This window comes from Colobus angolensis, unplaced genomic scaffold (assembly GCF_000951035.1).
Source record: "Colobus angolensis palliatus isolate OR3802 unplaced genomic scaffold, Cang.pa_1.0 Scaffold388, whole genome shotgun sequence".
Classification (NCBI taxonomy): domain Eukaryota; kingdom Metazoa; phylum Chordata; class Mammalia; order Primates; family Cercopithecidae; genus Colobus; species Colobus angolensis.
The window spans coordinates 138621-161705 of NW_012117243.1; the positions used below are offsets into that span (position 1 = coordinate 138621).

The 23085-nt window shown below is 41.9% G+C and overlaps 1 protein-coding gene across 2 annotated transcripts in view; it reads right to left on the minus strand.

The window, feature by feature from the left end:
- Positions 1–23085, minus strand: part of TLE4 (transducin-like enhancer of split 4) — a 156010-nt gene that overhangs the window by 8283 nt on the left and 124642 nt on the right. For both annotated transcript variants that reach the window (XM_011954628.1, XM_011954631.1), the window contains 11 exons: positions 19829–19948; positions 18780–18833; positions 17822–17974; positions 16468–16600; positions 15942–16135; positions 15030–15106; positions 5817–6066; positions 4497–4744; positions 2880–3027; positions 2188–2338; positions 1754–1830 (listed from right to left, as the gene is read on the minus strand). In XM_011954628.1, the coding sequence (XP_011810018.1) occupies positions 1754–1830; positions 2188–2338; positions 2880–3027; positions 4497–4744; positions 5817–6066; positions 15030–15106; positions 15942–16135; positions 16468–16600; positions 17822–17974; positions 18780–18833; positions 19829–19948 (1605 nt within the window). The remainder of the gene's footprint in view (positions 1–1753; positions 1831–2187; positions 2339–2879; positions 3028–4496; positions 4745–5816; positions 6067–15029; positions 15107–15941; positions 16136–16467; positions 16601–17821; positions 17975–18779; positions 18834–19828; positions 19949–23085) is intronic.

The window sequence follows — 23085 nt, forward strand, 5'->3', positions numbered from 1 at the left end:
ACTCATCTGACAAAGGGCTAATATCCAGAACCTACAAAGAACTCAAACAAATTTACAAGAAAAAAACAACCCCATCAAAAAGTGGGCAAAGGATAAGAACAGACACTTCTCTAAAGAAGACATCATTTATGCAGCCAACAGACACATGAAAAAATGATCACCATCACTGGCCATCAGAGAAACGCAAATCAAAACCACAATGAGATACCATCTCATACCAGTTAAAATGGCGATCATTAAAAAGTGAGGAAACAACAGATGCTGGAGAGGATGTGGAGAAATAGGAACACTTTTGCGCTGTTGGTGGGACTGTAAACTAGTTCAACCATTGTGGAAGACAGTGTGGCGATTCCTCAAGGATCTAGAACTAGAAATACCATTTGACCCAGCCACCCCATTATTGGGGATATACCCAAAGGATTATAAATCATGCTGCTATAAAGACACATGCACATGTATGTTTATGGTGGCACTATTCACAACAGCAAAGACTTGGAACCAACCCAAATGCCCATCAGTGACAAACTGGATTAAGAAAAATGTGGCACAGATACACCATGGAATACTATGCAGCCATAAAAAAGGATGAGTTTGTGTCCTTTGTAGGGACATGGATGCAGCTGGAAACCATTATTCTCGGCAAACTATCGCAAGAACAGAAAACCAAACACTGCACGTTCTCACTCATAGGTAGGAATTGAACAATGAGATAACCTGGACACAGGAAGGGATGTCACTTCATCACACACTGAAGTCTGTTGTGGGGTGGGGGAGTGGGAAAGGATAGCATTAGGAGATATACCTAATGTAAATGACGAGTTAATGGGTGCAGCACACCAACATGGCATATGTATACATATGAAACAAACCTGCATGTTGTGCACATGCACCCTAGAACTTAAAGTATAATAAAAAAGAAAAATAAATAAAAAAATAAATTAGAAGTTTCATGACTGCAACAATTGGCTTTTTTGCCCTACTGATTATCTTGCATACTATTTTGGATTCGATGGAATTAATCTACTTTATGATGACTTAATACCACTTGGTCAAGAAAACTGCAAGTCTATTATATCACTTCTAAAAAAGAACACTAGGAAACAACATCCTAAATACAGAAGGTTAATAAAGGCGAGTCTTTCACCTTGCCTATGAAATTCTCATGTAGGAGAATTTCTCCTCATGTAGGAGAGAGGAGGAGAGAGTGTGTGTGCACACATGCACATATGGGTACTATGTCTACAATTTGGTCCTTCTACAAATAATTTCACAAGCTATACAAAGTTGCACTGAGTCAATAGGAAAAATAAAAGTTTATAAAACTGGTTTTTATCAAACGTTTCCATAGCACTCTTCTTTGGAAAAAATAAAATAAAAAAACTACTACTACTAACAAGAGCGTATTTAAGCAAAATGCTCAACTTTTAAAATTAAAAATTAAAAAAGACATATATGTACAAAATTCCCAGAAGACATAAAACCTCTACCCCAAAAAGGAATTGATGATGAAGCAACAGTGAGCACTGAATCAGGCACAGCACTGGCTCTGAACGCAGAACACTGGGGACTATCCCCAGCTCCACGGCTTTGCTGTGACACTTAACCTCCCCTTGGACACAGTTTCCTTCTCTGTACAATGTGCATAATACTAGCTCTGACCTGCCAGGACACTTCTGCACATTATTAATCTGAGAGAATGCACAGAGAGTTTGATTAAACAAACATAAGTGGTAGTTAACAAGTTCCACGTTACCTGGAATATACTGGCCCCATAAGGTGTTCTCCAGGCATTCAGAAGGTTGTCCTTTCCAGTGCTTACAAACCATTTGCCTACAGGTAAAGGGTTTTGAAAAAGGCAATGTTTGTGTTACTTTGTCAGACATCAAGATGTGCTTTATAGAACATCAAACTATTCACAGAAAACTCATCCATTTGTAAGAAAGTAACTTTCGCTTCAAAAATAAAGCCTATCTTTCTGGATTTAATGAGTCATTAATCCTTAAGGTTAAAGTGGATTAATGCCAGAAAATTACACGGTGTTGGGGAAGCAGGCATGTATCAGGAAGTAAGAGAATTCTGAAGAGGGGCATGGTAATGAACTCAAGGATTCGACTTGGAAATAAAAACACAGGAAGGGGGAAGGAGCAATTCTGGTTGACAGAAAATGGACAAAAGGTGCTTGCTTACCACAATGGGCAAACTTGAGCGACAACACACAGCTCTCATGAAGATGTAGTTGGTATTTGTCTGGCTTGGTGACATGCAAAACTTCCACATTGCTGTTCTCCATCCCCACTGCAAGCCACTCTCCAGTTGGGCAGTAGCCCAGAGAAAAGATCTACAATTAAAACAGGTGATAGTGACAGTGGCCACAGTGGACACACTTCTTTCATCTGGGAGGTACTACCCCTTCTACAGATACTACTTAAATTATGAAGAAAATCAAGATAATTTGAATTGTACAGGGGAAAACCAAAGTCAAATGGATGATTTCAAAGTAATGAGATTTCAAAGTGGTTAATCCAGAAACAAAAGTGCCATCACACAGTAAGTGAACTGCCTCCTCTTTCAGTAGGTGGTATGTTTCATAAAACTGTATCTTTTTTATTTTTTTATTTTGAGACAGAGTCTTGCTCTGTCGCCAGGCTGGAGTGCAGTGGCGCAATCTCAGTCTCCTAGGTTCAAGCGATTCTCCTGCCACAGCCTCCTGCGTAGCCAGGACTTACAGGCGCATGCCACTATGCCCAGCTAAGTTTTGTACTTTTAGTAGAGATGGGGTTTCACCATGTTGGCCAGGATGGTCTTGATTTCCCGACCTGGTGATCTGCCCACCTCAGCCTAAAACTGTATCTTTGAAATGCCTCAGCCACAGATCATACCTGGGAGGTGAAGTCATGTTGCTGCAGCTGCCGCCCCTCACGCAGGTCCCAGGACCTGACCGTGTTGTCCAACCCGCCTGTCCAGAGCTTGGTGCCATCATTAGAAATGTCAATACAGCTGGCTCCGTCCGTGTGGCCCTGGAATTGCCTGAAAATGTCAAAATGGAGGGAAAGCCCTTGAAAAATTAGCTTTTAGTTAAACTCAATTTAGAATTCCTTGATGATTCAATTTCAATCCAGGCCTTATTTGTAGATTTCATTTTGGTTTATTATGGTTTCTAAATTATTCAAAGTAGTAACAAAGCATATATGAAGAGATTAAAGTTTAATGGAGATGCCAAATGTCCTGTACTTTTTGCTTGATTTTGAATACTTAGGAATTCTTCTAATTACTTTTTCATGAAAACATGATTGATATTACTAACGGAAAAAAAAAATCTGAAATTAACAAAAGGAAACACGCCTACACGTATGTGAACTAATCAAAGATATAATCTGAGACCTACTCTATCACTGTGCTATGAGGGAGAGAGAATTTAATTTTCCCTTTTAGAAAGGGCTGGGGATGGCACAGGGAGCGACAGAACTAGTCCTGCCAGTGAGCAGCAACGTGTCTGTGGGTGGCTGTGCAAGACGGAAGGCGAGGCTCTCAAGTAAGGCACCTGGAAAACATACTCAGTGTGAACTACTGGCCCAGGAATCACTCATGGCAAAATGTACCAAGGTCACCAGGAGAAAAAAGGGTTCGAAGCAGCTTCCCATAAGAGCCTGCCTGATAAGCAATGAAAGTGACAATTTGTTTTGGAATCTATAGGTTTCAGTCCTTTGAAATAACAGATAGTAAAGCCCTCTTCTTTTACACACGTGACTTGTAGCTACCTCTGATTACAACCTTTTCATACCCTGTAGCTGATCATTCTACTTGCTTGCTAATCTCTTAGGTATTAACACCTAGAGAATCGTTTCAGAGCTTTTCCCATCTACCAACACCAACCCTTTATAATCTCATTTGTAAAGTTTTATCTATCCAACCTCAAAGGTGGGACAACAGATAATCTAGACCATTTCAGAATGAGTTGCACCGAATACAGTGCATAGGCCCATGGGAGTTGCTAAATACCTGCTGAAGGAATGAACCTGTTAGATGTCTATGGCACCCAAGACAGTACCATACACTGTGAATCTTCTCAGTGAGGCTCTATCAATAATAATGGTTTGTTAGCAAACACAGATGGCAAATTACAGATGTCTAATGAGCTCATGAGGTCATGGAAACCTTATGCATATTAATTATGTCAAACTGACCTCATTTTGTTAAAACAAATTGGTGACGCTTTAGTATAATGTCAAGGAAGGAAAAAAAACCTCGTTTTATGAAGTTCAAGTACTATAGAAAACCAGATTTTTATACTGATAATTTGTTTTTAACATCTTAAAATGGACCTGTTCTGAACAATTTTTAGTAAGATATCTCTTTACACACACACACACACACACACACACACACACACACACACACACACACACACACACCCATACCTACATACACAGTACTTTGGCAAAATATGGTAAAATCGGCTCCTCCTCACAACCTGGTAACGGATCCTGCTAACCTACCTCACCAAGGTCTGGTTGTGCAGATCCCACACAGCGATGTTGCCGTCACTGCAGCATGAGAAGCAGACCTTGGAATCGGGGCTGATGGCCAGGGCATAGCAGGCGGGGGCCGAGGATGTCAGCTCTGCCTTGATGCGTGGGGTTGGAGCCGCCAGGTCCCAAATGGACAGAGTACTAGCTTCCCCTCCAACAATTAGGGTGCGACCATCAGGGAGCAATCTGCAGGAACGGATGTAGTTATCCCTGTTCTGTAGAGACAAAAGCCATCAAGAGATTACTCATGAGGAAAGGAAAACAGCATTAACATGAGAGCAGAAATCCATAAAAGTATTGTGTTCCCTCCTGGTTTAATGAGCCATTTATACTTATGACAATGATAAAGTGGATTAATGCTAGAAAATTACATGAAATTAGGGAAGTACTTAAACTTGATCTACAAAATGTAGTACTGAGATATTTAATCTTAATTAGCATCAAAATGCAAAGCTCTATACCCACTCCCACCACCACCAAATTAACCAACTGCTTGCATCATCTGCACACACAGATACACACGTACACTAATGCAGGAGCTCTTACAGTCTTGGAGTATCCAAACCTGGAACCTTGGTAGACTCAGGCTCAGTTCTGCTGCTGAAAGGTCCTGCTACTAATGGCAAGAAAGTTTCAGGGGTAGATCCCTGGTAGTCTGTTCCTTTGGCCTGGGCCTGCATTACGTGACTAAAGGGCATCATGCATTTGATGAAGCTGCACCAGAGGCAAGACTTGATCATGGAGTGTTAAGTAACAGAAAAAGAAATTCCTCCTAGCTCATGAGGTTACAGGAATCTTATGTATATTTAATTATGTTCAATTGATGTAGCCTCATGCTATAGCAAAAATTCTACTAAACTGACATTTCCTAGAGAACTCAAGGGCTAAGGCCAATATAGCAGCTGAGGGGCTATCTAGTATTTGCCACATGAGGCAGTAAGTTACTCTTTACACGTGACAGATGATATTTAGGTGCACGCTCATAAAGTCACTGTATGGGCTCTTAGTTTGCTTAACCATCGGAGAGGAAAACAAGTGGTTTGTCTTTTCCTGTGGGAGGCAGAGTTAATGAAATCAGTATGGTACACATGCCACACATGAAGAACTAGATCACTGTGTCTCTAGGAAGCAAAAGACATACTCCAAGTGAAAGATCGCAATTCCCTGAAGAGCAACTATCCACCTGGGATCAATACTGTGTGGTGTTGCTCATACATACAGTTCTCTCATCAGCTCCTCCTGTTTTCTGAATGAAAGTCTAAGTCTTGGTCATCCATGTTCACTCACCAGACAGTCAAGCTGGGAGACAGGACTCTTATTGCCAGGGTGGCTGATGTCCCAGACCTTGACGCAGCCCTTCCCGCCCGTGTACACGTGTCTCGTGGGGTTGCTGATGGTCACTGCGCACACCACCTCCCCGTGGTTGAGGGTGTTGATCTGGCGAGCATGCCGGGGGATTCCGGGTCCGATGAGGGCGTCGGGGGGAAAAGGGACAGGCTGCATCTGACCGTCTGCGCTAACATGGAAGGAGTATGCTCTAAGGCAATGGAGAGGAAAAAAGAAAGAGGGGAATGTAAAAAATGTCCCTTAACTGTTCAGTGTAATGAGATGAGAAATAAAACGCCTTCAGTGCCACTTGTGATTTACGAACAAATCGAATTTACCCATACAGTGTAAAGAACATAATTTCCAGAATCATACAGCTAGGCTGCTACAGAGCTAGATCTCAGGCTGACTCTGTACAAACTGCTGTGAGACATCAGTAGTTACTTAGAATCTCTAAACTGCAGTTCTAATCTCTAAAATGAAGAGCATGTTACCTATACCTCACAGAATTAAATGAGATAACCAATGTCAGGTGCAATAGCCACCTTCAGGGATTCTCCATAAACCTGCATTACCTTCTCCTTTGGATGAATCAGAGGCCTGTGATGAGGCCTTGCCTACAGATCAATTCGTTTCAGGCAAGGGACTTACTAAGGGAGATGAGTAGGCCAAAATCAGGAAGCTTTAAGGAGTTAAGAGCCTCTAGGCTTAGATGTTGAAATGACAGATGTGAAAAGAAAAAAAAATGATAAAGCCCTAGTTTAAAACCTTGATCAGACTTGACAATCACAAATTCCAATAAATCCAAATGGAATGAGAACCTAAAAAAGCGTCCTGACAGCCCCAAAGGCCCACCTGTGAGTGAGTATCTCTCAGCAGTTCCATCTCCAGTTCATTTCCAGGGAAAGCCCTCAGGTGGTGAAAGCTTTTGGTTCTAAAATGCAACTTAAGTCAGACCATCTCCCTCAACACACTCATTTTTATTTTTAGGGCACGAAGTCAGGAAGGGGCGAGTGAGGCTATTGTGATGCATGTTTCTGGAAGCAGAAGACACCCGGGCAGGCAGGAGGCAGCTGGGCCTATACTGGGGACTATCATAGGCAACAGCCCATTTTGGAAACAATGCTATTCTACTTGGGCACGGAGCTTGGGAATCTGCTCTGCTTATGGAAAGTAGTTCACAAAAGACACACCAAGGGAAAGCATTGTGGGTGCACAAAGGACAGGAGGCTGGACCAAACTGCGGAAGCTGTAGAATTAAATTAAAAGTTTATCGTTCCTTAATGGCAAAAATTTACAGGCCGGCCACATTCATCAAAATTCAGTCCATTATCGAATGGTCCTGAACTACCTGAATGTTCCCAGAAAAAATGAAGCATGCATTGAGGCTGTGGAAGATGAAGGCACCAGACAGTGGCACGCTCTTACTTCCTCTGCAGATCACAGAGTGTTGTAGAAGAACATAGTACGTGAGACTTGCTGGAGGGGAAGGATGTGGGAAGCTAGGAAGCCAATGGACAGAAGACGTTTCTTGCATCAAATCAACAGGACTTGGAGATACACTGGATGGGTGACCTTAGAGAGAGATGCTGAAGAGGACCCTAGGGCTGAGAACCTGGGTGACCACGTAGACTGCATTACCTAGTGAAGACGACAGGGAAGCATAACTCAAGGGTACACCTACAGGGAGGTGAAGGAATTGGTTTTCTTGAACTTAGGGCAGAAATCCAAACAGCTATGATTCAGGAGAGAGGTCAGGTTAGAAATCATCCATAAAGACGTGATGTGTGAAGCTAAGGGGACGGAAATAAGAATCCCAGAGCAGATTATGCAGTGAGAAGCAGACCAGATACAGAATCCCAAAGAATGTGGACATTTAAGGAATCTCCAGCCAGAGTAGTAATGGAATTAAATTATTAGCAGAGATAATAAAATAGAAAGGGAGAGAAGATGTTCAATCACATGACAATTTACTAAGATTCATTCACTTAACACACATTTCTTGAGTATCCCAGTGTGCCAAGCACTATGGTAAGAATGGAATAAGAAAGAAATGCACACACCTTGTTCTCCCGAAGTTACAGCCTGAGGGGCACATTCATTAGTGAGATATGCACATAAATAACTATCAAAATGTCAGATAGTCAGTGTGATGAACAATGCATGGTAGTCTAGGAATTTGACAGAGTGAAAAGGACAGAGGAAATGGCAATGGGGCTGCAATATTAAGAATGGGTACAAATTGTCTGAAGACAGTATGATGATTAGGAGTATGGCAAATTCAAAGGCCAGAGCAAGAGAGCATGCTAATTATTCATTTATTCAGCAAATACTTCCTAAATGCCCCGTATGTTCTAGTTACCATCAGGTGCTGGGAAATCAGAGGTGAACAATACCCACAAAGTCCCTATCCTTACACTAATCTACATCCCAGAGGGGAAAACAGGTAACAGATAAATATAAATAAGTAACCTCAGACACTGGAAAATAGCATTAAATATACACACACAGTTTCAGATAAAAGAGAGTAGGGGTACAGAGTGGCAGTCAGGTGGCCCTCTCTGAAGAGGCAGCATATGGGCTGAAAGCTGAAGGAACGACACAGGCCTTACAAATAAGTAATGGGGAATGTGCCAGGCAGAGGGAACGGCAAATGCAAAGGCCTTGACCAGAAAGAAGCAAGGAGGCCAGAGTGCATTCGGTGGAGAGCATATAGGATATGAAGGGACAGGTAAGGCCAAACTAAAAAGGGCCACGTAGGCTGTGATGAGTACAAATGTGAATCTGGAGACTTGTGCAAAAAAAGTGACATGATTCAGTTAACGTCTTCAAATGATCTTCTGATTGCTGGGTGAAGAATGGAGTGTAGGTGGCAAAACAAAAGACAACTAGTCTGGGGACTACACAGTAATCTAGGGGAGAAGAAGTGGCTAGAGCTTGGGAGACAGTGGTAAGTTGGAAACAGAACGTGGAGCACTCCAGCTGACTGGAGCCACAGTAGGTTGTACTGGATGGGATGATTAGAATCTGGAGGGGACACAGGGGTGATGACAAGCTCTTCTTTGTGAACATGTAAATACTGGTAACTGAAGGTGAGGAGGGTAGATGTTCACTAGAGATGAGGGGGTCCAAGACCACGATGAAGATGTTGGGGGGTTGTCTTTGTAGATACCAGAGTCAACCAGGATTACGGCAGCCTCTGGGTGGTGGCAGACTCTCAGCCGTGTATCAGGTCTTTAATACACTGGGGAAATACTTCCAACAAGGTGGAGGAGGAAGTAGTCCAATGGCAAGAGCCTGAAAGGAGCAAAGTTTTCATAAACAGGTAGAAAAGCTCTGTTCTTGGAAAGGCTGGGGAAGGGGTGGCAACCACAGCTGTTATTAACCCCACTGCTGGTGCTGAGGTCAGTGAATGAAATGTAAAGGTCACCCCAGAGAGAGCTGCAGGTGAAGGGGTGACCTCAGGAGAGGCCAGATTTCAGTTCAGACAAGAAGAAGGCGGCAGTAATGCTCCTTAAAGGCGGAGGTTCTGAGGGATGACGACCAAGAAAAAGGCTAATTGATTTAGCAATTAGGAGGTCATGAAGACTAAATCTTAAAGGAAGGGAAAGGAAGATTATTCCAAGTTTAGATGGTGTTATACATTCTTAATGATAATTTATTAGGAAAGTCATCTCATTCTCTAGTCTAGAGTCACTAAATGGTTTTTAAAGAGCACTGAGATTTTAAATAGTTAAGAAAACAGGCACACCATTTCCTTCAAGGTCTTCAACAGGACAGCCTTCACCTCAATCACAACCACTCTGTGAGCACCTACTATGTTCCCGGAAAGAGTCCTGTCAAGAGTCCAGATGAATTCCAAGAGCCTGCTTTCATTAATGTGGCCCTCTGTTCACTATTAATATACATAGAGGGCACTCAGAACTGGCAACAATAAAGCTCTAGTACATACTTATTATCAGATTTCGATAGACTCTTTGACTGTAACTAGCAAAGACTCCTGGAAGGTATGAGGGAAGTCAACACAGCCAGGAATCAGAGAAACCCAGGCGCAAAGGACTATTCTGTTTCTAACTAATTTAATGCACCACTATATTAAGTATCTCCCATCCATATACTCAGATGCAAATGTCATGCTAAGGATACAAAATTAGGTAATGCCCCTGGTCTTGCCCACAAGTGACTAACAATCTACTTAGCATGATGAGAGAAAAGTACAGAAGTGACTACAATATCAGGTCACATTCTAATGGAAAGTATTCTGAAGTGTTTTGAAAAGGAAAGATAGAGCTTATGTTGCATGAGAGAGAGACATGGTAATAGAAATGGGTTTTTAAAGAGTGAAAAGATATCATCAAGTAAAGAGAAAGATGGAAAAAATATTCCAGATAGCAAGAATAGCAGAGAACAAAAGTTCAAAAGGATGAGGTGAAATGAGCTGGTTTTAATCCAGGAATTCATTCAACAATAACCACACAGTAGGTGGATAGAAGAACTGGCCAAGCACAGTCTGAAAAAACATACCAGATCTATATCTCTATATAATTAAATCAATGTAATGCTATAAAAGGGAAGGAACAGAATGCCAGCCTGAGACCTTCCCAGAATTGACTGAAGGGATTTTTGAGGGATAGAGGGAGTGTGCCATTACTGGGCAAAGCTATTCATAAAATAAACTTAGTAGCAAGGAGTAGGATAGACAGGAGGAATTAAAAACAATTATTCCTGTTGGGCGTGGTAGCTCATGTCTGTAATCCCAGCATTTTGGGAGGCCAAGGGGGATGGATCACTTGAGGTCAGGAGTTCGGAGACCAGTCAGTGAAACCTCATGTCTACTAAAAATACATAAAAATTAGCCAGGCATGGTGGCACATGTGCCTGTAATCCCAGCTACTTGGGAGGCTGAGGCATGTGAATCATTTGAACCCAGGAGGTAGAGGTTGCAGTGAGCTGAGATTAAGCCATTACACTCCAGCGTGGGCGACAGATCGAGACTCTCTCTCAAACAACAACAACGATAATTATTCCAACAATTGAAATAAGAGGTACTGGGGGGCCTGAACTAGGCAAGGGCAAGGATGACAAGTTAGAAGGTACAGTGGACATAAAATCCTATAGGACTAAATTGATGAGATGTGAGGAGGAGCTAGAGTAACTGAGTTTCTGAGCTCAGGAAAAAAGAAACGTGGTACTTATAGTTACCAAAAAAAGGGCAAACTGGGAAGAGGACGTAATTTACAAAAGTACTTTCTGAATATAATGAATTTGTGGTGCAAGTAACATACACTCAAGATCCCTAGCTAAGATGCCCAACAAATAACTAGAAATACAGGGCTGGAGGGAGAGAAATAGTGTGACCCGAACTCCTCGCAACACAAACATATACCCCACAGGTTAAGCTGCTACGAGCAAAGAGCGGCTCTCCAACAAACATGGCGATGAGAATAAGAGACAGTTGAAGAAAACGCTAGGCTTGGACTTTCTGACGTAACTACACTTTGAACAATCCAGACACATGCAATTTGCTTTTTTAAAAACATGTGTATCAAACTCATTATATATAGATTATCACTTGACAAAGACCCTGCATATTTAAAGAAGGTTGCTGGCTTTCCCACCTTCCCCTCATTCTCCTCTCTGAGGCCCAGTTCTGCTGTGCTGTGCTCATCTCTCACGTGCACAATACCTTCTCCACATTTCCAATGTGTCACAAGATGGGATTCGACCTTGAGGTCACAATGAGGTCTGGTTATTGTATTTTACATTGACATATGATAGAAAACCTTGGTTCTAAGTAGCACACAGACCAGTGAGTTAGCCAACAAATACTTGTTGAAGGTTTTTACCACGTTTCAGGCATTATTCTCATTTGAAAATCTTGCTTTATAAACATAAACCAATGCAAAAGAGCCAGATTCCTGAGCTGTGAGCAGCCTATAATCCACTAACCTGAGATCTTTTATTTTTGCCCTGTTCACATGTCATATCCCATACAATTAGTACCGTGATTTTAATCAAGTACTTATACACTAGCCATAGAAGTCTCATTTGAGTAGCAGGTGAAGGAGAAAGGCCATTTTTTGGCTTATGCTGAAATTAAACTATGTTGTCATTCCAACTATATATGGAGTAGAACCTCTGCTAATTCACCTGAGCAGACAAGAGCACTCAATGAGAATTATATAATAAACACCATTTTATTAATTTGGAACATGCATTTAATTATAATTTCTGATAATATCTAGCAATTCATTGTGTGAAATAATTAGAACAGAGATGCACAACTTTTATACGTCTTTCTGGAGAAAGGTAGTTACATTGTGGGTATGTGTGATGGAGGAGGATGGATGATTTTTTGTTTTATTTTCTAGCACACCTAAAGTTTTGTTTTGAAACATATGCACAAGACAACGTTGCACAATTCTGTATCTTACGATCTGGAGAGCCACATAACTGTTATATTCATTTCTGCTATAAAAATCTATAATAAAAGTATATTATCTCTATGTGCATATAAGTCAATATAACTTTATACGCCTTCATGCTCTGTTACATAACGACACACCAATGACCCATCTTCTTGGGTCACTTCTGCCCCTAAAACACACTGTACCTCCTACTACGTAAGTAGCTGAAAAATGGATAATATGCTGGGACAAAGCTGAAAGGGAAATAAGGCTGGGGTTGACTAAACAGCCACCATGTAACAAATGTGGCACTCAATGAACACACAACATATTATCTTACTTCCTATTTTCACATCCTTCTTGTTGAGGAGGTGCCATCTCTGATTCATGGATGAGCCGACCGAAGCTCACAAAGAAACTGTGCATAAAGCCACTCCTCTCAGTGGAGAGAAGAGTCTAAATTCAACTGGCAGAGTCTAAATTCAAACCGGGATCTGTCACACTCCCAAAACCATACTCTGTTGACTGCACCACATGCTTTTTGGTAAAGGGTCATTTTCCTGGTAAAGTGTCATTTGCCAGTTGCAGTAGATGTGACTGTTACTCTCATAAACACAAATTCTCAACAATCCTCTAATCCATTAACTCACGCAAAAGGATCTTAAATATTTAAACATTTTATAAAACCAAAAGTCAAAACTGATGAAGGGAAGTCAGCTCAAGACTCAGAAGCACGACCCGAGTCAGAGCGGCTGTGACTCCACAGTGGTTTAACTGGTCCAAATCCCCTAGCTGAGGTGTTTCCTTAAAGACACTTACACCCCTTGCGCCTCGAAGCAGCAGCTGAGGCAAGAAGCATCATCTCATTCACTCTAGTGGTTATGCTGTAGCTCTGGGTACAACTGTTGGTTACCTAAGAAGTGACCGTAAAAAAGGGATAGTACTTCTTCCCTAAAGGAACCCTTCCACTTTCCCCACAAGTTCATATGGAACTTGTAGGTATCTGGGTCATTATTTGATTCATCGTACTACCTTGTTATTTAGCATTGCTTGAAATAGACCCAATTTTCACCTTCAAATACCTCAGAGTTCTTGGTCAATAAGAGTTGTCAGTCAGTCAACAACTATTTGCAAAACACATACAGGTCCACAGAATTGTATGGTAACTGATATTCATACCTTCAACTCTCGAGGAACTCTAATTTGTCTTTTCTCCCCTATTAATCAGTCTAATATTTACCAAGCAGCTTGGCTATGGAGCCAGCACTGTGTTTGAGGCAACAAGGAAGGTTCGGGTAGAGTCGGTGGAGAAGTATTAATATGTTACAAAAGGAAGAACTGAGATTCGGATTCCTCAGACGGAAAGTAAAGAGAGGGTCTAGGTTAGGCAACACTGAAGGGATGTGGGGAGAAGAGGGCACACAATTAACACCAGGGTGAAAACTAGGTGCCCGAGTGTGAGGGAGTGAATAAACAAGCAATGGGAGGTCCGAGAAGAGACATCAGCACATATCCGTTCCCTGAGCAAATCCATCCTGTGAGCACCACTACGAACCAGGTACCATGCTAGGCAGTGAGACTACTTCTATAACCGAACAACAGGAAGCTCTGTTCTGCGTTCATGGAACTTATAGGCAAGAGGGAGAGGCAGAAAATGGCTACAAATAAGCATTAGAAAGGTAGTAGAACAGGAGAGAATAATAGGGAGGAAGGGAGAGAGGGATAATAGGGCTGTCAGGGCAGAATGCTCTGACATAATGACATCTTAGATAACTAAATGAGACACTAAGCCACAGAAAGTTTTGCAGGAAGAAGGACAGTAAGAACAAAATGCCTCAAGGCAGGCAAGCTAGCAGGGAAGCCTCTGGGAGAAGGGGCCTTGAGCTGCTACTGAGGGCCAGGTCTGGAGAGCCCTGGAGACTGGGGAGGCAGCACACACATGGCACGTATAGTGACAGAGGGGATGCCCACGGACAGAGTGATGAGAATAAATGCACACACACAGGTGACTAACAAGGCCACGGAGGATCTGTGGGGGAGGCTTCCCAAAGGAGAGGAGAGAGAAAGCAGCCAGCTGGGATTTTAAAGAAAGAGCCAGTGCTACTTTATAGTAAAATCTTTGTTTCTGGGAAGATGAAGCCAATTAGCAGAGACAACTGTGACTAGGTAGTAATAAAAAGGTGCATTAGATTAAAATAAAGTATTTGGAATGAGATCTGGTGAGAGATCACAATGTACAAGAGGAGGCTAGAACTGGTATGTTGTGTTTTGTCTTTCCTAACTCAAGGAATCTGTAAATACAGAGGCTCCAGATGCCCACAGCACAGTGTAAGAAGCCAACTGAGGAAGTCACCTTTTCTGAAAACAGAACTTAGCGTAAGAGCGCCCTTATTTCCTTTCAGCTTTTGAAGTTTGGCATGTCTTTTCCCAACATATTCAAATTTTGAACATCCAGGTTTGCACATAATAATCAGACTTCTGAAACAAAGAATTGCCTTGAAATCTGCAACAGATGTAGAGAAGACCTGACTACTGGAGATGTTTCTGCAATTTGCATTTACATATTAAAGCTCAAAATTTTACACTGCAAAACCCCACTTCATTACTTCTCTTCTTGTGCTAAGAGAAAATGAAAAATACCTTGCAAGGTAAAAAATACAAGTCATGGGAACTCCCCCAACACTGTCGAGTGGTCCTCAGAGTCTAAGGGGCCAGCAAGGGACCTGAGTTTGACACACAATGAGTCAAGAGGCAAAAAGGTACTCACGGTTTTCCTCCTGGAATGCCTGTCAGGTTTGGAGGTATTGCTGGCACACGCATGTGATGGTGTGGATCAAATCCCACCTATAATTTTTCCCAAGCAAACAACAAAAATAAGCACAGTTACATGCGACTTGTTTTATTCTTCTCAAAATCTATTCTAAAACCTGGGAGAATAGATCCTTAAAAAATAAGGTTTCAGAGATATATACACAAAAGTATTCACTGATGAAATGATAAAATGTTTAGGATTTAATGGTATCATACTTGAGGGTGGAACATAGATTAAAAAATTATACTAATGATTACTGAAGCTCATGGTAAAACCAAAGAGTCATTACATTCATTATACTATGTGATCTAATTCTGTAGGTCTGAAATTTCCAAAATTAGTATCATTTTGGAAAATTTAAAATTAGTATTCTTTAAAAAAGACATATAAAATAAAAAAGAAACTTCCTCACGTTACAAAAGAAAATGGATCTCAAGATATAATTACATGTAGCTTCATTTATAAATACCCACAGATCTCTAAATACCTTAGATTATATAAATTACATTTAAAAATACATAGATCAGGCATGGTGGCTCATGCCTGTAATCCTAGCAATTTAGGAGATTGTGGCAGGCAGATCACATGAGGCCAGCAGTTCGAGACCAGACTGGGCAACATGGTGAAACCCTGCCTCTAGGGAAAATTTTAAAAATTAGCTGGGCATGGTGGCGCATGCTGTAGTCTGAGCTACTTGGGAGGCTGAGGTGGGAGGATCACTTAAGCCTAGGAGGCGGAGGCTGCAGTAAGCCCAGATCATGGCACTGCACTCCAGCCTGGGTGATAGAGTGAGACTCTGTCTCAATCAATCAAGCATGACAATCCTCTGTGTGCTAAAATATTATTTTGTGAAGCTCACAAACGCACCACTGGTGATCTCCCATAGGCAGCAGCAGCGGCGGCGGCAGCGGCAGCTGCGCTCATCTGAGGGGAGATGTTGTGGAGCCCAGCATAGGCAGCTCCAGGGCTGGTCAGCTCTCCGTTCATTCCAGCATGGGGCACGATCCCAAATGGAGTTGGATATGGACAGGGTACTGCCATTGGGGTCCTTAGGCTTGAGGCTGCAAACCAAAATGGAGGGAAGAAAAATGAAGAACACAGGAAACAACAGTGAAGACATTTGTAAACATGTCAAAAAATAGAATCTATGGTTCAAATGAGCTTATTTTAATATTCTCAAAAGTCATTCAAGCCTTCAGAGTTCACTCATTCACTCTGTTCTATTGAACACTTACCATGTGCCAGACAAGGTTGGTCCCAGGTGCTCAGTTCAGGTTAAGTAACTTTGTCTAACAGCCATTCAGTGCTGGTCATTAGCACTTTTATGTACTGTACTCTTTAAAGTATTTAAAAACAAGCATAAAAATATAGAAAACACTTTTTTCTTACTAACCCAAAGGGTCAACTCCTGGTGGTTTTCCAGGTACAGGCCTCAGTCCGGGAGTAGAGTTACTGCCTGGGGTGGGCGCATCACTTCGTGGAGTGGGGGTATTGGACTTTGAAACAGGAGTAGTAGATTTTTCATTCTAATGAGATGAAATGACATGTACCAGCAATTAGAACATGGTTTTAACAATGACTTTAAACATTATAAAGGTAAAGAAAAGGAAGGGAGGAAAAAAAAATGTAAGAGGTTCTTCAGCTTGGGCCTTGATTTTCATTAATAGAAACGTTAACAAAGAAACAAAAGAATTCCTTGAGACTGCAGACCTAACATTTGGGAAGACATAAACTAAAGCTGAATTTAGAGGGGAGTAGCTCATTTCTAGGAAATTGGTCTGAGTCAGATGAGGCTCACAAACCAGGATGTCTTAACTGTGGCCACTTGCTGGTGGCTTTGGTAAAGACTGGGGTAACTTTGGGCTCCTGGCAGAATGTTCACGTCATAAGAGGCTTCCTGGTGAACATGTCACATTAGAAAACAGATCCAAGTCTGAACTGTCATAGAGACTAAGCAGAGAGCAGGTGCCATTAAAAGAATGCCAGAAGGCCAAGAGAAAATAAAATAAAATTTAAAAAACCCAACAATCTAGTCCTCTGTCGGACATATTCCCCCTAATTTGCAGAGCAACTGAGGAATTTCCTTTCCTTTAGCTGTGAATTCCGGAGGTTATTAGAAAACTGAATTTGTCTTTTTATTCTTTAAATGTTATGTTACAAGGAAATAACTGGTGAGGAAAAAAGACACGTCACACAAAATTGCAATTAACTACACAGCCACAGAAGAATAGGGTGCAGGGAGATTATCCTGATGGGTGAGCAGTTCATTTTTGCATTTGTGATTTGTGATGTGAGTCAAGGTAGACTTTTGTAAATGACAGATTACTTTTTAGATAGGAAGGGAAAATTATTGCAGTCATATGTAGCTTGGTAATTCAAACAAAGCTAGCAACAAAATCACATTCAAGCCCCAAACTAAATTTACCATAAACCACAGGCGACAAAACCATCTCTGTAACCCCAGTGTGCATTTTTCATCTTCGCTAAGACGTGTTTCACTCAATTTCCCCATATCCCTCTTCTATCCTTGCAAAAAGAATCACAAAATAAACACTCATCACCAACAAGTTAGTAAACTTATTCTGCTCTACATACTTTTGCCAATTAAACTTAAATACTGAACATATATATACACTTGGAAATAAAAGCCCTGTAAAAAATGTGAAAAATATAAAGATAAAAACATCAAATTCAAACATCAAATTGGCAGAGGCCACACTCAGAGAGATGGTTAAGGAGCTACTTACAAGGCTAAGTTCTTTGGATTTGGAGGAGGGAGTACTGCTGGAAGATGCAATAGAGGCTGGACTAATCGGGGCATCTTTCTTGAGCAGGCGTGTCTTGTCCAGGCCATTCTCTCTCGGGGAATGTGCTGGGCTCCCTCGAGGGGAAGATGGATCCTACAAAGGAACATCATGGATAGTAATGCAAGCACAGCCCATTTACAACGCTGGGGTTGTTGGGTGTGGACATTTCTAGCCAAAAACATTTAATGCATGCTTAGAAGCACAAATGTGCTAGAACAGATAACAATACTCACTGAAACTACTAACGAAAATATTCAGTATTGAGGGCCCCAAAATTATAGTATTTATAGCACTTATTTAAAACCCAAAGAAAAATCAAAACCCCACCCATCTGCCAATTGCACGTCAATAAGACCTGCAGGCTGACCACAGAGATCTGGTGTGCCGTCACTGCGGTAGAGAAAGACACTTTACTCTTAATAGAAAAGAACAGCGACAAAAAAAAGGATCAATAACATAAAATCAGTAGTATATAATTTTTATGTAAATAAAAAGTGGGTCCCTTTAGAAATCAAGAATATGTTTTGGGCGGGGTGCAGTGGCTCACACCTGTAATTAATTCTAGCCCAGGAGTTTGAGCCCAGCCTAGGTAACATAATGAGACCTCATCTCCACAAAAAATTTAAATAGTCGCCAGGCATGGTGGCGTGTGCCTGTAGTTCCAGCTGCTCGGGAGGCTGAGCAGGGAGAATCACTTTAGCGTAGGAGTTCAAGGCTGCGGTGAACTGTGGTCGCAATACTGTACTTTAGCCTGGGCAACAGAACAAGACCCTGCCTCAAACAACAACAACAACAACAAAATGACAAATCTCAAAATATTATGGATACTAATTGTTCGGACAACTAGTCTTTGATATGGCTGGACAAGAGCAGAAAATTAAAGTAGCCACTAACATACCTCATTGGAAACGTCAACCACCAAGTTGTCATCACTTTTTTCACCATCGCTGTCCTGCATTGACAAGTGAGAAGCATTATCTTCTCCCCCCAACAAAATATACCACATTTACCCTAAATAAGTCCAGACTAATTCCTCAGATCATATAAAGATGAGCTGTACCAAACAGTGTTAAATACTTGACAATGTCCTATTTTCTTTAATCCTCATGATGATGCTATGAAGGTGGGTAATATGATTATATTCTTCAGATTATGAGACTGATGCACTGCCCACTGCACCAACAGGGTGACCTGATTATATTTTTCAGTTTACAAAACTGAAGCTGATGGTCGGCTTATTACTCTAGAGTAGAGGCTGCAAACTGACAAGCCCAGGCTAAATCCAACCTACACACAGGTGTGGTCTGGTTTGTCAGTATTTTAAAAAACTGCATATTGGGAGGTAAAAATCCAGATTTTCAGCTTTTCATGAGGCCTGAAGCCCTGTAGGACACACACGAGCAGGGAAGCAGAGCAGGGGCCGCCGCCTCCACACTGCTCCATTCAGCTTGCTCCCCGCTTTCACTCCTGTGACCTGCCCAGGCACTAGAGGAAAATGAGCTTCATTCCAGGCTAGGGATGATCTTGGATGACTCTCCATGTTTTATTCCACAAGATTTGGTATATCCTTTAGCACATGAATCCCTAGGCATTTAAACACATTTTTTATGATTTTATATTTTTTCCTTAACAATTCTAGCTAACCACAGAAAATCCAACCACTCTGAAATAAATGGGGAAGCAAATACACCTATAGAAACAATAATATGGATCATTCAGGTCTTCTGTTAGCTGCCCAAATGAAGCATTCTATCCTCACATGCACCTGTACACACACAGGACTTCACCTAGCCAATGGCTACAGAGCTATAAATGCAACAAATGTTTTTTGTCTCCTAAAGGATGTTATCCTGTGTTCCTGTGTTGGCTGGAAACAGTCAAAGGGTAAAATGGCTGCAGATAAAAAGGCAAGCTGGCCTCCCCTAAAGCAAAGGTGAATGAACTTACATAACGAGCTGCAATTTCCTTTTCTTCAGTTTTCTGTTTTTTGCTCTCTGAGGAGTAGTCTGTGGAGTTTCTGTGCTTCTCAGCACCTCGGAAACTGGCTGATGGGGATACTGAAGAGCTCTGGAATTAGAAGGAGAGGAAGCATGGTTGAGAAATTATCATCCATTTAGTCGAGTGATTTTTAAGTCACTTGAGACTTTCTTTTCTTTTTGTTCTTTAGTACATACTTGCAAAGCTGTTAAGAGGAAACAGGAGAGAGCAGAGAAGACAAAAGGAGGAAAACAGGGATCTAAAGGGAAAGACAAGTAGCAAAAGACAAGGGGAAAGATAATGGGAAAGAAAGAAGAAGAGAGAAGAGGCAGAGAGATGGGACAGAAGGAGGAGAGGAATTAAAAAGGGTGTCAGGAGTTAGTGTCAACTCAAAACAGAGAATGGGTTGGGTTTTACGGATATATTGTACTGTTGAAGTGCCTTTAGAAAGTTGGGAAAGGGGCTGGGCATGGTGGCTCACATCTGTAATCCCAGTACTTTGGGAGGCTGAGGTGGGTAGATCACGAGGTCAGGAGGTAGAGAACATCCTGGCCAACATGGTGAAACCCCGTCGTTATGGAAAAGACAAAACAAATTAGCCAGGCGTGGTGGCGGGCACCTGTAGTTCCAGCTACTCAGGAGGCTGAGGCAGGAGAACTGCTTGAACCCAGGAGGCAGATGCTGCAGTGAGCCGAGATGGTGCCACTGCACTCCAGCCTGGGCGACAGAGTGAGACTCTGTCTCGAAAAAAGAGAAAGAAAGAAAGTTGGGAAAAGAAGCATATATGAGAAAAAAGGGAAAGAGAAAAATCAGGCTTTTTTTAAAAAATTTATTTTATTTTTTTAAAGTTTGCTGGCTAATGGGAAGCCAGCATTTCAAGCTTCTACAGAGAAACTATAAAGCAGAGCTTTTAAGAGGTAGTAAGTCAATGAAAAAAAGGGGGGAGAAGTAATTTTGGGGGATTTGAACAACCAAAGATGGCGGTCATGTGACATATAGGTCGTATTTATGAAATTTTACTCAGCACCACATACTAGGGCTTGGAAGATGCAGAGTGGCAGGAAAAACACCACCTGCAAAAAATGCATATTATTACTTTCTCACTCCTATAGTTTTCATGAACCCACTCCTTTTAATGTCTGGAAACCCAGCAATGCCGCTGGGGCCAGGGAATGGAGAAAGATCCTCCACGCCTCTTGGGATTACACTTAGGCTCAGGCTGTATGCTCCATCTCTGCTTTCAAGGAGCTCTCAACTGGAGAAGTCTCCTACACACACACGAGAAGGGAATGACTCTATCTGCCATGAAGGTCAGGTGGTTATTGGGCACATTTAGATAATATGAGAGCTTAAAATCATGGATGAAGCAGTGAGAAAAGTGCCAATGAAAACTGGATCTAATCTTAACAATTACCTAGTGCCTATGCTTCATACAGACCCAAGAAAAGATCTAAATGCAGGCGAGGTGGGAGAGTGGGAGCTGGGCTGAGGGTCGTGCTATCCTGCTGAGTGGTGAATGGCAAAAACCTGAGTAGCACAGGCCCTTGGCAGGGCACCAGGGCAGGGCTCCCAACTGTGAATGACCCTAACCCAGGGTAAGAAAGGGCTGATCTTGGAGGGTAGTAGAAAGAATATCTGAAAATCTCTATGGAAAAAAAGGTATAGGAAAAACAATCACCACTGGAACGTCTCTGTCTGGCATGCAAATCAATTCAGAAAACTGGCCAGGAAGGCTCTTCCTCATTTATAAATTCATTTCATGTAAGACTAACTCTTTGAACTTTTTTTTTTTTTTTTTTTTTTGCTTTAAGTCTGTTGGTAATAACTGACATTTATAAAAACATACAACATTTACGAGGGCCTTTTAATTAACTATGGGAGAAAGTGTGTTATCCAGAACTTCTGGGTCTATGTTCCATTGTATTTCCACTGAGCCATAATGTCACAATCTCTTTTGTGGCACTTCTGAACTTTCAAAGCACATTGTTAGAAGACGGATAGGCCTTCTTCATATCTGTGGTGATGGCAACTCTATTACGAGCTCCATAGGTGTGCAGGTGGGAGTTTGGTGGGGGAGAGAGATGGGACCAGTGAGTGCGTACCCACTGGGAGGGGCTGGGGACCTCTAAATCCTTCCCTGCTGTGCCAGCCCCTCTTGAGGTTTTATATGAATACTCTATCCCTATCAAACATTCAACTTTAAGCTTAGTGGCAGAAAAGACTGCAGGCATTGTTCAGTAAGGCTGAAGACTGACACAAAACATTACGAGCCAAAAGATTTTTTAAAGTGGACTACTTCTTGACTTTTGTGTATCTCTGCTGAGTTCCAAACCTCACTCCCAAGCCATGAGACTTGGGTCAACACTTCTGCTTTGCTTTCACACAACTCAGTGCACTCAGCAGGTTTTCATGACCACCGAAACCATGCATGCAACCATCACCTGTGGGTTACTATCTACCATACTTCATGCCTCAATCCCATTTCTAGTTTTCCCCTCTCCACTCTATCTACCTCACTTCTGGAATCATACTACCCAAAGAGAGGTTCAGCCTGTTCTTACTCCTTTTTTAAAAGGACAGTTTCCTACTGTTCACAGGGGAAAAAAAATTCCAAATTTCTGAGTATGGCTGTTTTCCAAAGTCTTCACTCCACACCCCAATCCAGAGTCCTGGCCTTGTATCCTACCATCAGCACTATAAGCCAGTGTTCCCCTGGGCTCTGCGTATGTTCGTTACATCTGTGGCCTTTTTTCCTGGCTTATGGCAATGCCTATTTTCTCAAGATCTATCTTTTGAAATCCCCCACTATCCTTAAGAATCAGCTCTAATGTCACTTTTCAAAGCTTCCTCAGATGCTGTCAGGCGGAATTAATCATTCATTCCTCTTTGTTCCCTTAACATTTTGTTCCTCCGATGAGTAAAGCACTCACAATAAATTTATTGCTGTGTTTACAAGGCCACTTCCCACTTCAGGCTGTGGGCTCCCTGAGGGTGGGGGCACCTAGCATCATGAGCAAAAGAGAACTGCCCAGAAATATTTCTAACACAAATGGCTGAACATCCCCTCTGCATGCCTCAATCTCACTCCAAATCTCTTATGATACATTTCTTTTCTGAGCATCACTAGGATGAACAATTCCACGGGAGACCATTCACTAGAGTAAGATTTGTGTAGTGGTGCCCCTGAAACCGGTAATATGGCAATTCAGCCCCTTCCTCACCTTTGC